General features: G+C 38.7%; 1 protein-coding gene across 2 annotated transcripts in view; it reads left to right on the top strand.

The window, feature by feature from the left end:
- Window positions 1-17,881, top strand: part of RNGTT (RNA guanylyltransferase and 5'-phosphatase) — a 176,412-nt gene that overhangs the window by 114,625 nt on the left and 43,906 nt on the right. For both annotated transcript variants that reach the window (XM_088519771.1, XM_088519770.1), the window contains one exon: window positions 6,370-6,470. In XM_088519771.1, the coding sequence (XP_088375897.1) occupies window positions 6,370-6,470 (101 nt within the window). The remainder of the gene's footprint in view (window positions 1-6,369; window positions 6,471-17,881) is intronic.

Genomic DNA, 17,881 nt, shown 5'->3' with positions numbered 1-17,881 from the left:
TCTCCTTCTATGACCAGGTGACCCACCTAGTGGATGGGGGAAAGGCTGTGGGTGTGGCCTACTTTTGGAAGCCTCCCTACAAAAAAGACAAAGGGTGATCGTAGAATAGAATGATTAAGGTTAGAAGGGACCTCTAGAGGTCATCAAATCCAATCCTCCTGCACACGCAGGGTCACCTAGAGCCTGTGGCACAGGACTGCATCCAAGCGGGTTTGGAAGATCTCCAGAGAAGGAGTCTCCACAACCTCTCTGGGCAGCCTGTTCCAGTGCTCTGTCACCCTCACTGTTAAGAAATTTTTCCTTAAGTTCCTGTGGAATTTTCGATGCTTCAGTTTGTGGCCATTACCTCTAGTTCTGTCGTTGGCCACCAGTGAAAAGAGGCCAGCACCATCCTCCTCACTGCCTTCCTTGAGGTACTTACAGACACTGGTTGGATCCTCTCTCAGCCTTCTCTTCTCCACGGTGAACAGGCCCAGCTCCCTCAGTATTTCCTCATAGGGCAGATGTTCCAAGCCCCTGATCAACCCTGTAGCCCTGTGCTGGACTCTCTCCAGCAGCTCCACATCCCTCTTGTAGTGTGGGGCCCAGAACTGGACACAATACTCCAGATGTGGCCTCACCAGGACTGAGTAGAGTTGCAGGATCACCTCCCTCGACCCTAAGATCCCATTGGCCTTCTTGGCCACGAGGGCACACTGCTGCCTCATGGTCAACTTGTTGTCCACCATGACACCCAGGTCCCTCTCTGCAGAGCTGCTCTCCAGAAGGTCATTCCCCAGCCTGTACTGGTGTCTGGGGTTATTCCTCCCCAGGTGCAGGACCTTGCACTTGGCCTTGTTGAATTGCATGAGGTTTTTCACCGCCCAGTTGTCCCGTCTGTCCAGGTCCCTCTGGATGGCAGCACAGCCCTCTGGAGTATCGGCTACTCCTCCCAGTTTGGTATCATCAGCAAACTTGCTGAGGGAGCACTCTGTGCCTTCATCCAGGTCATTGATGAATAAATTGAACAGGACTGGACCAAGGACTGACCCCTGGGGAACACTGCTAGCTACAGGCCTCCAACTAGACTCTGCACCGCTGATCACCACCCTCTGAGCTCTGCCATCCAGCCAGTTTCTAATCCACCTCACTGTGCACTCATCTATCCCACACTTCCGGAGCTTGCCCAGGAGGATGTTGTGAGGGACGGTGTCAAAAGCCTTGGCGAAGCTGAGATAGATGACATCCACTGTTCTCCCCTCATCTATCTAGCCGGTCATTCCATCATAGAAGGCTATCAGGTTAGTCAAGCAAGATTTCCCCTTGGTGAATCCATGCTGACTACTCTTCAGCACCTTGTCCTCCACATGCCTGGAGACAACAGCCAGTATGAGCCGTTTCATCACTTTTCCAGGGACGGAGGTGAGGCTCACTGGCCTGTAGTTGCCTGGGTCCTCCTTCTTGACTTTTTTGAAGACTGGCGTGACATTGGCCTTCTTCCAGTCCTCCGGCACCTCCCCCGTTCTCCAGGATCTTTCAAAGATGATGGACAGCAGCTTGGCTATGACATCTGCCAGCTCCCGCAGCACTCTGGGGTACATCCCATCAGGGCCCATGGATTTGTAGGTATCGAGTTTCCTTAGGTGCTCTCTGACCCACTCTTCCTCTATCCAGGGTGAGTCTTCCTCTCTCCAGGCTTCTTCTCTTGTCCCTAAATGAATCTGGTAAAGGATCTGGAGCACAGACCTTGTGAGGAGCTGTGGTTATCTAGTCTGGAGAGTAGGAGGCTTGGGGGAGACCTTACTGCTCTCTACAACTACCTGAAAGGAGGTTGCAGTGAGGTAGGGGTCAGTCTCCCAAGATAATTACCGGTAGGACAAGAGGAAATGGCCTCAAGTTGTGCTGGGAGGTTCAAGTTGGATATTGGGGGAAAAAACTACATGGAAAGAGTGGTGAAGCCTTGGAGCAGGCTGCCCAGGGAAGTAGTGGAATCATCATCCCTGGCAGTGTTCAGGAAACGTGTAGATCAGGCACTTGGGGATGTGGTTTAACAGGCAGGATGGTGATGAGTTTGCAGTGGGATTTGATGATCTTGAAGGTCTTTTCCAACCATGATGATTCTATGATTCTTTTTTTGGTTGAAATTTTCAGACAGAAACATAAACTTTGTATTTCAGATGTTGTGTGACCTGATGTTTTTAACAGGCATGTACATGAATATTTAAGGAGAAAGAGATATCTAGGATATCATTGCTATGAGTGCTATATTTAAAATTCTGGGGAGTAGTTTGATCCCAGACAGATTGCTTCACATTTTGTTTTGGAGATTCGTGTAGAACAGGCTTGTGTGCAATGATTCATCTAAGGCAAAGTTTTTGCATACTTAAGAAGCAGAATTCTTGTTTGGTTCCAGCTAACACTTGAAGAATACTTGATCTAGTAGTTTTAACATTCACATTCAAGAATCTGTTGCTGCTGTATAGTACATATAGACTTGCCCTTTATAAAAGTGAATCCTCAGGGATTGCAGGGCTTTTATTAGGTTGAATTTTCATTTTAATCGAGATTTCTGTGATATTCTCTCTTTTGTGATGCCAGTAGAAGTATATAGATTGTACAACTTGCTCTTGATGAGAGCTTTAAAGTCTGATTGCTTATTTAGGCCTTTACCAAAACTATGCATCCAACAATGCAATTACAGGTATGTATAACATTTCTTCTGTTAGTAATGTTGGGAATATTCCTTTTACTTTTTTTCTGGTTCAAAGTTAGTTTTACGCTAAGACTGTCCCCAGTGCAAGAGAGAGACAGAACTATGGAAGAGAGTCCAGCGTAGGGCTACCAAGGTGATTTGGGGTGTGAAGCTTCTCTCATACAGGAAGTGAGAGTTGGGCCTGTTGAGCCTGGAGAAGAGAAGACTGAGAAGGGATCTTACCAGTGTGTACAAATATCGTAAGGGAGGGCATCAAGAGGATGGGGACAAGCTTCTTCAGTGGTGTTCAGTGATAGGACAAGAGGCAACAGCCACAAACTGAAACATAGGAAGGTCCTCTGAATATGAGGAAAAACTCAAAACAGGAAAATAAAGCAGCAGGTGAAAATCAGTGTAGGTAAATGTAGAGTAATGAGTGTACAGAAAAAAATATATATGTAGAATGATGGCCTCCGAGTTGAAATTCCTTCCAGACATAGAAGCAGTAGCTGCTGAAGGCTCACGTGGTCGAGTTACAGCTGTCCAAGCTAGAAAGAGAGGGACGTTGGGAGCCTACATCTTTGTAAAGCCATGCAGCATGGGGAATAAACAAGGGGAATTGGAGATGTGTGTGCAGTTGCAGAGCCATTGCAATTACTGAGATGTGGTGAGACAGCTCTCCTGACTAGAACGTGGCCTTTAGGCTTTTTAGGAAGGACTGGCCAGGAAGGCGAGGTGGCAAAGTTGCTTTTTATGTGAGAGGGCAACTGAAATGTATGGAGCACTCTGCCTAGGGGAGGATGAAGCATGAGCCAGAAGTCTTGTGAGTGAGGATCAAAGGGCAGGCCAACAGAGGGGTCGCTGGTGGGTGTTCACTGCAGGCCACCTGATCAGCAAGAGGGGGAGCACATGAGGCTTCTACAGGCAGCTGCAAGAAGCCTCACAGTCACAGGCCCTGAGGATCTCAGTGGAGGTATGGAGGATCTGGTGTCTGCTGGGATGACCACACAGGTAGGAACAAGCAGCCTGGAAGGCCCCTGCAGAACATGGCAGATAACTTCTTGATGCAGATGGTAGATGAGTCAATGAGGAGAGGGGTGCTGCTGGATGTGGTACTAACAGAAGAGCTGTTAAGTCTTCTATGTCATGCAACAAAAGCCATGACTATTCCAACAAATTCTGATATTATTCTGCTATTCAGCTGTATGTCCAGTTCCATGAATTCCTGAATTAAATTGTCATCGTCTGTGGAGAAATTAATCACAAACTGAAGAATTTCCCACAGCTCTTCTATGAACTAAGTAGGAGCTACCTTGCAGTAGTAGTAGTCTTTGGCCAAAATAGAAACTGCAGGTGAGAGAGCAATTGCATGCATTGTATTGTGTTCTAAAGTTCCTGTAATGTATTTCAGTAATAAATGGTATAATTTAATCCCATATTATGTAAATAACATTTAGAAGTACAAAAAAATTGCAGAAAATCCTGAAAGAGGAATTTCACTGCCATTCACCTTAGTCATAGCCAATGTGCACATCTGAATATATTGTAGAATACTTTCTCTAAAGTGAAATAGAAATACTTAACAGTATATTTAAATGTAGAACCTGTATATGAAATTGTGTGTAGTTACAATAAAAGTGGATAATCTGGAGAGATTAGATGCTTTACTGAGTATTATACTTCGTATACTCTGACTTTTCTATTTAAGATCAATTAGTATATTTAGCATAGAGAATTTTTAGATTGGTAATGGAGGTGAAAACCTAAAGGGCAGAATGAACTGTTTCAGTAATGAAATTTAAACCTAAAGTCTTTTAGATTTTAAAATACTTCCTGTGAATGAAGACCCAGAGAAATTGGTTGGAGGATTGTTGAGGATACCAGGGTAGTAGCAACTAAAAGAATAACTCTAGCTGATTTCAGAAATGTATTTTTGTTGTTGTTGTTAATTACTTAGTGAATATCTTTCTAAATCCCCTTTTGAAAGGGTATGCAGACAGGTAGCCTTGCTCAAATAACTGTTGATGTTGCAGTAGGGCCAGGCCAGTGGGAAATTGGATGGGAAGAGAAGACAGGAAAAAGCGTATTTACTATGACTATCACACTGTATCTAACTAGTTTTCTGATTCAAGTGTAAAAAGGCAAAAGTTTTATGTGCAGGACTGCTGGAGAAAGTTGCTTTCTGAGAGACAAGTTGCAGCTGTTTGATAAGGGAAAGAAGAAAATGAAAGAAGTAGAAGGGAAGCAGGCGTAGATAAGAGGTGTCAGAAGCAGCCTCTGTATGCTGTACTGAAGACAAGGATAAATAATTTAAATTTTATTCAGATGTTGAAGATTATGGAGAAATTTCGTTCGGAGTTGTGCATGGTTAGAATAGTAAAACAGGTTTAACACTGAATTTTGGGAGTGCTTATAATGCCCAGAGTGGAAACCAGAGCAGGCTCCAGCCTTTTCTTTTAAACAATGCAGGCCCATGGTCAAGAAATAAGACATGCTGTAGCCAGCCATGTTCACTTACTAGATGGAGCTTTTAGTAGGTTATTTTAGACATGTGCTTACTAAATAAAGTTTACTAAAGAGGTTTGGAGGCTTGGAGCTGATTTAGTTTGTGAAGGTTATTTTTGATAATTGTCTAGCAAAAGTCACACCTTATCATTTTCTTTTGTCTTTTTAGATTTGGAAATGCGTCTTTTGTCTTTTTAGATTTGGAAATGTTACACGTATCATCACTAGTTTTTAAATTTTACAGGTATTTAACGCAATGTAGGTGCTGGTGTGAGGCTGATGGTCACTGTGTTTTCAAAAGACTGAGCACTCTTGTTTTTTCAAGTAAACATACGTAAATTTCTAATAATAAAAAATACAGCTAAAAATTCTCATTCTGTACATCTTCACATAAGATCATTTTACTTTTACCTATTCTTACTCATTCTGATTTATTCTTCTGTGCAGATATTCTGGTAAGAAAGGGTATATTCTGGTATTGGCCTGGCTCTCTTAGCTGCCATTTTGTTCATCATAGGCTTAATAAAGCTGATGATAAGAGATTTTGATATGCCAAAGCACTCATTTAAGAGAAAACTGCTCTTTTTATGCCGAGTATGGCATCTTTTGGTTTAGTCAAGTGTGCACCCTTTATCTAAAGCAATAAATGTTTCCTTAATTATGTTAGAATATGTTATGATGTTCTTTAATGTTTACATAACTTAAATTTCTTTGAGAGAGAAAAAACACATTTCTATTGGCCTATGTAATGATTGGCAGTATAGCGGCTGCTGGCTTTTTGTGTCAGTTAACTCTGTGAATAATAGAAACAGTGTTTACAAATTGTTTGAAATGTTGAGGTTATCCGAAACCTGTCTTTATGTACATCTCATCAGCATTTTTATTGCTGTGGTTATTTTCTTTTTTGAAATACTCCATTGGTCAGGTAGGTCTAACAAAGAATGCTGCTGTTTGTTTTTCTGTTTTCTGTTCCTTATTATATGCAGTGCCTTGGCTACAGCGCCAAGGAGATATAAAAGCAAATAAGCTGCTGAAGCACAAACACCTTTGTAGTAATGGAGTTCAGTGTTCTAGTTTAAGTATTGTAATTCATTAGAGACAACAAATAAAGTTGCAAAATGCTGAATTGTAACATTAAAACCCAGTTAAAAAAACAATAAGCGTAATTAAACTGCATTTTTAATTTGCTTTAGAAATACAAGCCTGGTCGATGTGATGATATCTTGAAATGGAAGCCACCCAGCCTGAACTCTGTTGATTTTCGTCTAAAGATAACAAGAATTGGTGGAGAAGGGTATGTAATTTCTTCCCATTTTAAATACAGAACACTTGCATGAGTCTTCCTTAGCAGTCAGTCTCTTTTCTGGTATTTTTTGACATTTTCTGGGGCTAAGTCTCTTCATATTCTGTAGAATTAGTCTGTTGAAAATATAGGCAACTGTTGTAATCAGTGCTGCCATGAAAAGAATGACTGATCTTTGTGATGTGAATCCACTCATTTATAAATAAAATTACATAAAATAAACAGTCTCGTTGAATTGCACAATTACTCCTTATGCTTTTAGATATGATGCAGTCTGTATTAGCATAAACTGTTAGGTCAAATGCCTGTTTTCTATTGCTTTTACACAAAGTAGTAGCAATGTAAGCTTTATTCCTCTTTGGAATTGTGTACAATGAGAAATGGCACGTGCTTTTTAAAGAAAAACAAAAATCTAAATAGGTATATTTTATTTGATCGCTATTCATTAGCATTGTCTGTAATACCATGAAGATCTTTACTAAAAAAGAAAGTTTTTAAATGCCATAAAACATTTAAGTTTTTAGACTACAACATTTTTATGTTCTGTTTGCCTAGTCCAGTCACTGGACAGGGGCGCATTTCATGTATGATGGGACCATGTAAAGGAAGATTGAGTCACTAGATTAAGCTTTGTCTTGTAAAAGATTTTGTTAAAATGAAGCTAATTGATTTTAGACTGCTTAATATTTTAACATCTGGCACTCATTTCAGCTGACAGTTTGAAATAGTGATATTTAGCTTTTCTTGATGCTACAGGCAACTGAACATGACTAAACAGTTAATTCATATATTACTTCCTTATAGCGCTAGTAATACCACATCTAACTTTTAGACACTTGTACGTTATATTGATGAACATACTTGGTGAATATATGGTAACCTGAGGACGTGGGGGTTATTTAAGAAAATGTATTCTGCTACTAACTTAGGACCATTTCATTTTTGTGTATGAAAACTGAAAATTAACTACTCTTCAAAAACACATCTATTCTAGAGAATATATAGAAACATTTTAAGTTTCAAGAACTTCAAAGACGTCAAAGAATCAGATGTGTATATTTACAAATATTTTCTATTTGCATAGCTTTTTTACTAGTCATAAGACTAGTAAGAAAATTATTGGACAAAAAAAGCTATTTTTAGTATGGGGTTCTTATGACTTCTGAAGCTTATAAATGTAGAGAGTCTGTAATTTAGAAGCAAAAAGGTATTTTTTTCATTTCATAGAAAAGAATTATTTATTTGATTAGTTAACACTGATTTCAAAAAAGACAAAGGTTGGTGTTACTACATTTAGTGTATTAGATTATGGATTATTTCATCAGAATATTTAAGCACTGTAAAACATTAGCCAGCAAAAAGTGTTTCTAAAAAGCTGTATTGAAAGCTGCTAGTAGCAAGTTGTTAAAGAATGATTGTTTCCATATGGAATTGGAAACTCTATCTGTCACACAAAAGTATTCTATCATATTCTGACTGTGTAAAAATAAGTGCATTGCTCCTATTGTGGAAATAATTTTGTGGATTAGTCTAGAGGTTTACTTAAGTGCTTTAATGCATATATCCCTGAGGGAGAAAAGAAAGTATAGAAATTTGACATTTGATTACTAAAGTACAGTTCTTCCAAATTCATTTTATTTCATCTCATGTGCCAGTTGACTGCTAGTAGTAAAGCCAATAAAAAGAGAAGCAAATGAAGTACTGGGAAGAAAACATAATTTGCCTTTGTTGAGAGTGAGGCATTTATGTTGAGTAGTGACCTGTGAAACAGTAGCTTCTGCTCAGTTAGCCACAAACAAAGGAAAAATACTAGAGGATTAACTGCTTCGATTGTTAATTTGAGGATCCCATTTATCGCTTGGAAAATCTTAAGTTGATGAACTTGTTTAATAAAACATCAGAATTACACTTTTTTGAAATAGTTGGCTGTATTTTCTGCAGAATCATATTTATCTTGGACTTGAAAAAGGCGGTTCCAGAGTTCCACGTGCTGCCATAATAAAACGGTTGTGATGAAAACTTGTTAGGTTGATTTCTGGTATAACAAAAAATGTCCTGATGAGCTGAATGTCTCGCTGCTGGCAATTCTAATGTGACAACACTAGGCTTCCTCTCCCCAACCCCACTGCAGTTTCTGAAGAAAAGATCACACCAGTATTGGTTTTGACCTTCTAGGTGATTTTTTTTTTTTTTTTGGTATTCCTGAAAGAAATTTAGCATATGCTTGACAGCAGAGTAATCCACATGTGTTTAATGTACTATTATAAAATTCATGTGTTTCTTTGGTACAATTAGACAATATTATTTATGAAACAGAATGTATGTGTCTGATGTCTTACAAATGAGCCAAAGCGGAAGTATTGATCTCAAAGATCTGAGAGCTTGAAATGTTGAGAATGTGGAATTTCCAGGTCCTGTGTTCTGATTCACAGCCTCGTCTTTAAACCTTGAAATGCAGGCAGATACCTAAATCTGTGCTTGTGTGTGTGTGTGTGTGTGTGTATGATATGATCACACACACTTCACAGTGTAGCCCATGGTAATACAGGTTGAACCATGTTTGGGGAAAAAATAAAAAAAACATAAAGCTCACCTGCGCAAAAAGCAAAATCCCCCAAACTCCATGCTTGCAGCACTTGTATCTATAGTTCTCTGTTCAGTTAAATAGGGAACAAATCATACAGGAGCATTATCTATTCAGTACCTTAGCATTAACATTATCAGTTATTGGACTTGGCTTTTGGATGACATATATAATGGAGCGCCTGAAAAAACTGTGAACAGTCTTGTGCAGATTTCATATGAATAAGGGAATTATTTCTAGGGAGTGTGGCGGTTTTAGTCGGTATGGTTATTTTCCACCTACCTGCCATTTCTCCATGCTTTCCGTTGTGCATTTCTGTCCATAGATCAGCCTCTAATAATAATGTTAACTGCGAAGTAGCTGCTATGTTTCACCCCAGATGTGGCTGTAATTCACTTATGGATGAATGACCAGGTGTTTTTATCATTTCTTTCACTGTTGAAATCGTAGGCAGTTTTGCCACTGAATTGAAAAGGAAGATCCGACTTACAATCTGTAAAGTACATTTATTTTAAAAGTTTATTTATAAAAATGACGAACAAAAGGAGAAAATAAAGGGAAAAATATTTTTCTAACACAAAGAAAGGGAGGATTTCTGTAACCCAGGTGACCTAATCCCGACAATGCAGTTCAGTGCACAAGCTTGAACAAAACTGCGTTACTGCATTTTAGTGAGTCGCACCTTTTCAGCTGAGCCGGTGTAACCTGTGTATTCCTGTAGTCCAGCCCTGCCAAACCTCATGGATTTAGGTAAAGTCTTCTTATTTGTGTTTGCAACAATTTCAGTTTATGCTCATTCAATCTGTTCTGGTCGTGTTAGTATATTTACTTTTATAAATAACCATTAAATCAGCCAAGTGAAGGAGTATTTGTGTATTTTTGCTGGTGAAATGCAAATGCTGAACTGGAAAAGCCCTCACATTCCCTGGGCTTTAAAAGGGTAGCACCACCTTCCAAGACTGCTGTATCATTTCAGGTTTCTTAAAGTGATTGTCTCACATCAGCCAAATGAAGGCACACTCTGCTCTATGACAATAACCTGTATTTTTCCTAAATTATTATGATTTTCATGGAAAGGGAAACTTTAGGAATGACAAACTCATCAGCTGCATTGTTAAATAAGCTACTAGTTAAAGAGTCTTCAAAAAGAGGGCATTAATTGCTACCTGCAAAACTTGTATTTTTTAAAAAGGTTGTATTTTAGACCATTTTAAACAGTAGGGATGTCTCTTCTCAAAATGTCTGACTGTAAGAATATTCCTTAAAAAAAAAAAAGTTAAAACTAATTCCGAGCCTTCATTAAATGCCCCAAATATCAACTGAAATAATTTATAAACTGTTAGATTTATAGTAGCTGACAAAGACATTTTTTTTTAAATGCTCATGTCTCTCTTTACAGATGTTTTACTCCCCTATGCAACTCTGTCTTTTTTCTGAGTCAGACATATATTAATCAAGGGAAAAGCAAGGGGCAGGGGGGTGGTTGTTGTTGTTTTGAAAGGATCTGAATGGAGAATCTTACTGGTTCAAAGAATTAAACCATCAGTTATTCAATGTCACTTCAAATCACAAAATAATATCTATTTTGTATAGAACTTTGAGATACTGGAAGTAATCTGAGGAATTTTACTCATCTTCTAATGGATTACTAATAAAAGCTTGTTTCTTTTAAAAACAAGGTCACAACTTGAAGCCAATAGCAACTATATGTTGATATAGCAAGTCTGTGTTTTTTTTCTTTATCATAACTGTGAATAAGTGAACCACAGTTAATTGAAAAGTAGTTAACTGAATAGGCTAAGAACTGCAAAACTACCATAATAATTATTTAGCCTGTGTTTCATTGCTCCTTCTTTTCCCTTCCTCCTTTTATTTGGTTGAGGAATAGTCAGCTTGGATTTCAGATTCTTTTTCTTTTCACCTGTTTGCAGAATGCCCCATTCTCAAACATAGCCAGCCTATTCTTGCACCTGGTGCCAATCACAGATGGGAACTTCACAAGTAGTACTCTGGTTGTAAACATAGCAATCCCCTATTCCTATAGCCTCCAGAGATCATAGTGAAGATGAGGGCTGCATTTACTTTGAATGCATTGGAGTTAGGAAGCAGACTGCAGATAATGTCCCACAGCAGTTATGGAACAAATAAGGACAAGATGTTGGAAATAGGTGCAAAGATGCGGTGTCCCATGGGATGGCAGCAGGAGGGAGCACAGGTTTGAATGTATTAGCTGCGTTTATGGTTATGCTGTTGTTAAAGCAAGCATGCGCTTCTAGGTTGCTTCTTGTGGAGTGAGAGCTGCAAATGAAAGAAAATGAGTAATTGTTTCAGCTGTTAGCTTCAGACAGTGCACTGTTACCACAGTAGGTCTTAATAGATCTGATCAAATTTGAAGATAGGACTGTGCAAGCTGATTGTGAGAGAATATTATATGTAGGAAGAACAGGAGCGGGTGCAAAGCACAAAAATTACTGTGGTGGAATATGCATGGTCAACTGCCACCATTGGCATTGTGAGAGAAATCCTGTAAAAGGATGGGCATTTTATCTAGATACTTTAGATCTCCTATGCTGCCAGTGCTATATTACTTATATAAAGGTATTTAAAATTGTTTTGTAATGCCTCAGTTTTTAAAAAGTATTTTCAAAGTATAGCTTTTGAAATCAAGCAGTATTTATACTCTGATATGCTGAACATAATGTTGTACCTTCCACAGCTAATACTCAAGATGCTCTTGGAATTTCTAATGTTGGATTTCAGAAATGAACTCAGGCTCATCTTTTTATATGTTCAAGTGGCAGCCTTGGGCAATCTCCATCTGTCAGATAATTATTCTACTTTAGCTACTCGTTTCTCCAGATTTTTAAAAGCTTTGCCTCATATCATCCTAAAATTATCTATAAGCTTGCAAAGTGGAATGTAAATGTCGCCTTGCATGTTTTGTAGACGCTGCTTCTTTTTCTTGAACTTAACTGTTTTCTTTAAGTAGTCTTCCCAGTTACTACTGTCAGCTATCATTGTAATTATCCATTCTGTTAAAGATCAGTTCCTTGCCTATTCCTATTCACAGATGAGATCAAGAAAAGCTCCCAAATACCGAGCACCTCTAAAATTCAGTTATTTCTCATGCACCACTGTCTTGCTTACACTTGGAAAAATAGTTATTCTGAATTTCCTGTTTGGATGTGTAGCTTAGATATAGGGTACAGAAATACTGCTTGATAGACTGTGTGGGTTTAGGGTGAAATAACATGAATCAAAGTAATGAAAAGATTTTCTCTGATTTACAAAAACAGCACTGCCAAGACTTCTCACTCACATGGAATGAAATAAACAATGAAGAACTCAGGGAATGAGTGGGATATATTTCCCAGATAGATGCTTGATGTGCTCCAGCCTGCACTTCACTCTTGAGCAGTTTGACCAAGAATCTTTTAGGCTATAGCAGTGCTATGCTGCTTTACTGACAACTTCTGTTCTCTATTTAACCCATTTACAGCAGCTTTTCTGGTATGATTGCTGAATAGGAGATAAGTACTAGCAACTCAGCTTTACAAACAGTTTTATAAAACTTACCAGATTCCCAAATACTTCATTCGTATGTCTCTCCAGTTACAGGGACACAGGAACAGCATCTGATGTTTTAAGCTTTCCATTTTGTATTTTCTTTTTATACTTTCCTGATAACATCACAAGTGTAGCCTTGTTCATTACTGATCCATACCTGTTTAGTAAAATTATTCCCTTTTACAGTAGGTACATTGAGGAAAATGACATGCTGATGATGCAGCGAGAGACCTAGATACTAAAGATCCAGGAAACCTGTAGCACTTAATTGTCATTGGTGTTGAGTGACGAAGTCTGCACTCAGGCTGACTGAGAGGTCCCTGAAGCTATTTGAACAAAGCGTAAGTCCATGGAAACCTATGGGCTGCTTTTTGTCCTTTTAAAAGGCAAATGTCAAACTGCCTTCAAGAAGGACCAGAAGTATCAGGGAAACCGCAGGAAGATTATGAAGCAAATCTTTCTGAAAGCCAAATCTTTGGATGAAAAGGACAAGAAGGTGACTGGGAACAGCCAACATGGTTTGCCAGGAGCACATCATGCTTGACCAGTCTTAGTGCCCTCTGTCTTACTGCAGTCTATAGATGAGAAGTCTGCTCTGTGAGGTCAAGGGAGGTGATCCTGCCCCTCTACTCAGCCCTGGTGAGGCTGCATAGAGTTATTGAGTCATAGGATGCTTAAGGTTGGAAGGGACCTCTAGGGATCATCTAGTCCAACCCCTTGCACACACAGGGTCACCTAGAGCACACGGCACAGCGCTGCATCCAAGCGACCGTTGGAGATCTCCAGAGATGGAGACTCCACAACCACTCTGGGCAGCCTGTTCCTGTGCTCCGTCACCCTCACTGCTAATACATTTTTCCTTAAGTTCCTGCCCAACTTTTGGTGTTTCAGTTTGTGGCCATTTCCACTGGTTCTGTTGGTGCCACCACTGGAAAGAGGCCGCACCCTCCTCCCTCTGGAGTATTGTGTCCAGTTCTGGGCTCCACAGTGCAAGAGGGATGCGGAGCTGCTGGAGAGAGTCCAGCACAGGGCTGCAAGGATGATCAGGGGCCTGGGACATCTGCCCTATGGAGAAAGACTGAGAGCTAGGCTTGTTCAGCCTGGAGAAGAGAAGGCTGAGAGGGGATCTAATCAGTGTCTGTAAGTATCTCAAGGGAGGGAGTGAGGTACTGTCCTCACTTTTCACTGGTGGCCAGCGACAGAACTAGAGAAAACGGCCGGAAACTGAAGCACCAAAAGTTCCACAGGAACTTAACAGTGAGGGTGGCAGAGCACTGGAACAGGCTGCCCAGAGAGGTTGTGGAGTCTCCTTCTCTGGAGATCTTCAAAACCGGTTGGATGCAGTCCTGTGCCACGTGCTCTAGGTGACCCTGCGTGTGCAGGGGGGTTGGAGGTCCCTTCGAACCTTAAGCATTCTATGATTCTACAAGCAAGGCGAGAGCAGTGCAAATTTGTTGCCTTAGCTTTAGACAGCCCTTCAGCACAGTTCCCTTACAGACACTCCAGCCATATCTATTAGTGACATACAGGCTGGGTAAGTGGACTCCAGGCTGCATCTCCAGTCACTGCCTGGCCTGCCAGTCTCAGCAGTAATCAGCAGAGTCCAACTGGAGGCTGGTATGGGTGATGCTCCTCAGTGGTCGATAGTGAGCCTGAGTGTCTCTTCAGTGTCTTCAGTGATAATCTTACTGATGAGACAGGCTGCACCCTCAGAAATTTAGCCCATGACACTAATTGTGGGAAGCAGCTGATAGGTATATTGCACATAATGGTGAATTTAATATTATTCTATTTCATATGCTGGAAAGATTAGCCAGATGCATAATTTAAAGACTGATTTAAATAGGGAAGACATTCATCTTTCTTAGTTATAGTTTGGGGAATAAGTAATGCTGCTCTCAGACTTACTGAAATTTGATTGTGAACATATTATTGTTTTGAGCTGATATAAATTAATTTTTTAATTTATGGAAGTTAATAGAAGGCATCAGTGATAGATTTTGGTATTAATAAAAAAGCTCAATTTACATCCTTTTCAAATTGTTTTAAATCTGGATTTGATTATTCAGTATTAGTATCTTTGAAATACATTTCAAATGTAGTATTTTTTAGGCCTTTCTCAAGCCAAGAGGATTTGATAGTTTTTGTGACTATGACGTAAATGATAAAGTACTTATGCATTAATTGCTTATTGTATCAGTATTTGGACTTTTGTTTTCGGTTTGTTGTTAAACGAGAGATTTTATTGTTTGCTTTCCTGAGTTTACAGATTGGTGCATTTAAAAAAGTGCACTATGCATTTGTACAGAACAAATCTTTAATGTAGTAAAATTGAATGTTTTGCCATGATATCTGTAATCAAGGGAACATGTATTTTCAAAAGCCAGAATTCAGATCACTTCCTTGCATGCAGTTGTATATTTGAAGAAAAAAAAGAAAAGGCAAACTTACAGGGGCGAGGCAAACTCACCATGCTAGAACTGACCAAGCAGCCTGGAGAGCAGAAGATTTTTTTACATGTTTTGTAGTCTTCATTGGTTTTACTCTGAACATTTTATATCTACTCTTTTATGATTTATGTGCTTGATATTATCAGAAAATTAAATAATAAGTACTAAGTAATGAATACATTAAAGTTAAAAAATATTTTTTGGCAATCAAAACTCCAAGAGTATCGTTCAGTTTGCTTTGATACCGTCAAAAACAACATTTTTGAAGTTGGTTTTGAAAACAGAAACCCTTTTTTTTTTCTTAAATTCCCAAGTACTTTAGAATCAGCAAAGCACATCAACCAAATAAATGACACTATTACAGGTTGTTTGCATTTCTGCCACGACAGTGTTATCAATATAATATGCAGGCAACTGTGCTCATCTAAAACACAGGAAGATTATCATCAGATTCACTTTCGCTGCTAGATAGCCAAGAGAAACTCTTAGTTATGCTTATCTTAAAACCTCAGAGACATCAGAAAAGAAGCTGGCATAATTATTTTTATAGTAGTTGTCTCTGATCTTGTAGTTTCCAATTGTAATGCCTGATAAAATGTTCTTTTTTTCCCTTTCTTTCTTTTCTTAGCATTTTTAGTGACCTTGGCCTTCTGAGGAAATAAATTAGATTTTTAATTTCTATTTTTTAATGGTTTCAGATTTTCCATGGACTTGATAATGTGCATTTGCTATCTTTTTGGCTAACAACCAGCTTGAAGTTTTTTCTAGGCAAAGGTGCTCATCCAATTGCAGAAACACATCAAGGTCAATGAGACTCTAGGTACATGTATCTGCGGGAGACCAGTTTGCACAATTGGGACTTGATGGTTCAACAGTAACGAAGGATCCGTTTTGTTACTTATCTCATAGGAAAGATCAGGAATTCCTGGCTGTGAAGCTGTTGTGCATAATGTGCTTTGATGGGAACCTTCTGACTGCCTTGCGAAAAGCCATCAATAGTTCTCATTAGAGGCTTGGTACATCTGACAACAGATGTAAGCACATCAACTTAGAAGAGGTTCTTAAAAAGTCTGGTATTCCTTACTTGGATACCTTTTATGTTGCTGCTTGCATGCTTTTTAGCAAGAAGTCTTGTGACTGATGGTGAAGTGCCAGGTTTTGTATTGGATCTCACTATGAAATCAAGTTCAGTTCTTTTTTCTTCAACAAAAAGATGTGTTGGTTCGTAGGACCATCTTCTTTTTCAGCTTTCAGTGAAGAGGATCAGACTTTGTTTGTTTATAAATACATAAACTTATATGCGCGAATCTGTGTGTGTATGACAGCTGCTTCATTTTGCTGTAAAATTGGTGACCAAAATGTGAAAGAATTCCCTTGGCTCATGAATCAAAAGTCTTTTTCCTCATATTTACATATGAAGAACTTGTCCTTCTTTCATTGTACTCCTGTTATTTTTTAAAATAAGGTATTTTATTAAATCACTTTGGAATTTTCAATTCTTAACTCTCAAAAATCTTCAGATATCTTTCTTAACCAGTTGTTCTTGACTTCTTTGTGTTTTTTTTTTTTGCTTATACTTTGCATGACTTTTAGCATGTATAGTTCTTTTATTATCATCATTCAGTTTTTTAAACTAGGTTACTAACTCAGTCTGCATCTGTATTCTGATACTAAATATTCCATCGCTAGCTTATGAGTTATAGGAAAGTTGTGTGTAATTACTAGAGAAACAAATCATAGTTCACTGATTTGTTCATATAAGCTGAATAGATTTTTTTACTGCCTGGCGATAAAATTTATAGTCATGGAGATAAAAAGGCATATATAGTATTGGATTTTTTAGAGCCAGGTCTAATGTTTTTGAAGGATTAAAAGCACTTTTATTTGTATCCTAGTTGTTGTACCTATTACTGTCCTGCTTTCTGAGTGCCACAGTGAAAAGTTCTCTGTGTTACACAGTTCTAAGTAAGCAGTTACTGCACAATGCCCTAAAGCATTGCATTTGCTTTATCAGGCTTTAAGATAGGAAAGCATGAAGTCCAAAGTTGAGAAAAAACTCCGTGTAATATGGCATGTTAGTAAGAAAAGGAAAGAAAAAAAAAGGGGGTCTTCATCTGTACCCAGCAGATGATATTTTTTCCCTTGTGAGTACTGAATATTTTCAAAGCTGTAATCTTTGGATAATTTCATACTTAAAACATTTTCACAAAGTATTAAAAGTTTCCACTGTGGGCAAATATTTATCAGTGGCTGATAACTGAAATACCATGTCTATGCCTCTGATTACAGGATACTTTAGATTGAAATGAGTAGAATGGAGTAGCACGGTGAACTTGATTTTCTTATTCCCCTTACAAGTCTGCATATAAAAACCATTGTCTCCCAAATATTTGTAATAGTATTTCACTTTTCTGATGCGTGCTAAAGGAGCAAATTATAAATGCTCAGACTTTTTTAGCTTTTATTAACACAAAGTTCGACTAAAACCAGACCTTCCAATATGGGAGATGGCAGTATTTGTGGAGTTCAGAACTTATGAACTCAAGTGAATTGGATAAGTGCTATTGAAGGCTCTGAATTATTCTCTCCCCTTTGAAAGGGAATATTCATTATGAGCATAATTAACCCTTCTCAGTTACTGGAATAGCAACACTTGCGACGTCTTAATTTAAGATGACAGTGATCTGTTCAAAGATGCGATTCCTAACTTGCTGCTATTCTTTCTGCTGTCATTCAAGATGAAAAGTAGAAGTGTCTCTGAAGGATCGCTGACCAAGACGTATGTACTTGCATTTCTGCAC

Source organism: Tinamus guttatus, unplaced genomic scaffold (genome assembly GCF_059628265.1).
Source record: "Tinamus guttatus ecotype Peru unplaced genomic scaffold, ASM5962826v1 Tinamus_guttatus_pri_ptg000070l, whole genome shotgun sequence".
Lineage (NCBI taxonomy): Eukaryota > Metazoa > Chordata > Aves > Tinamiformes > Tinamidae > Tinamus > Tinamus guttatus.
This window is presented reverse-complemented; position numbering and strand designations above follow the sequence as displayed.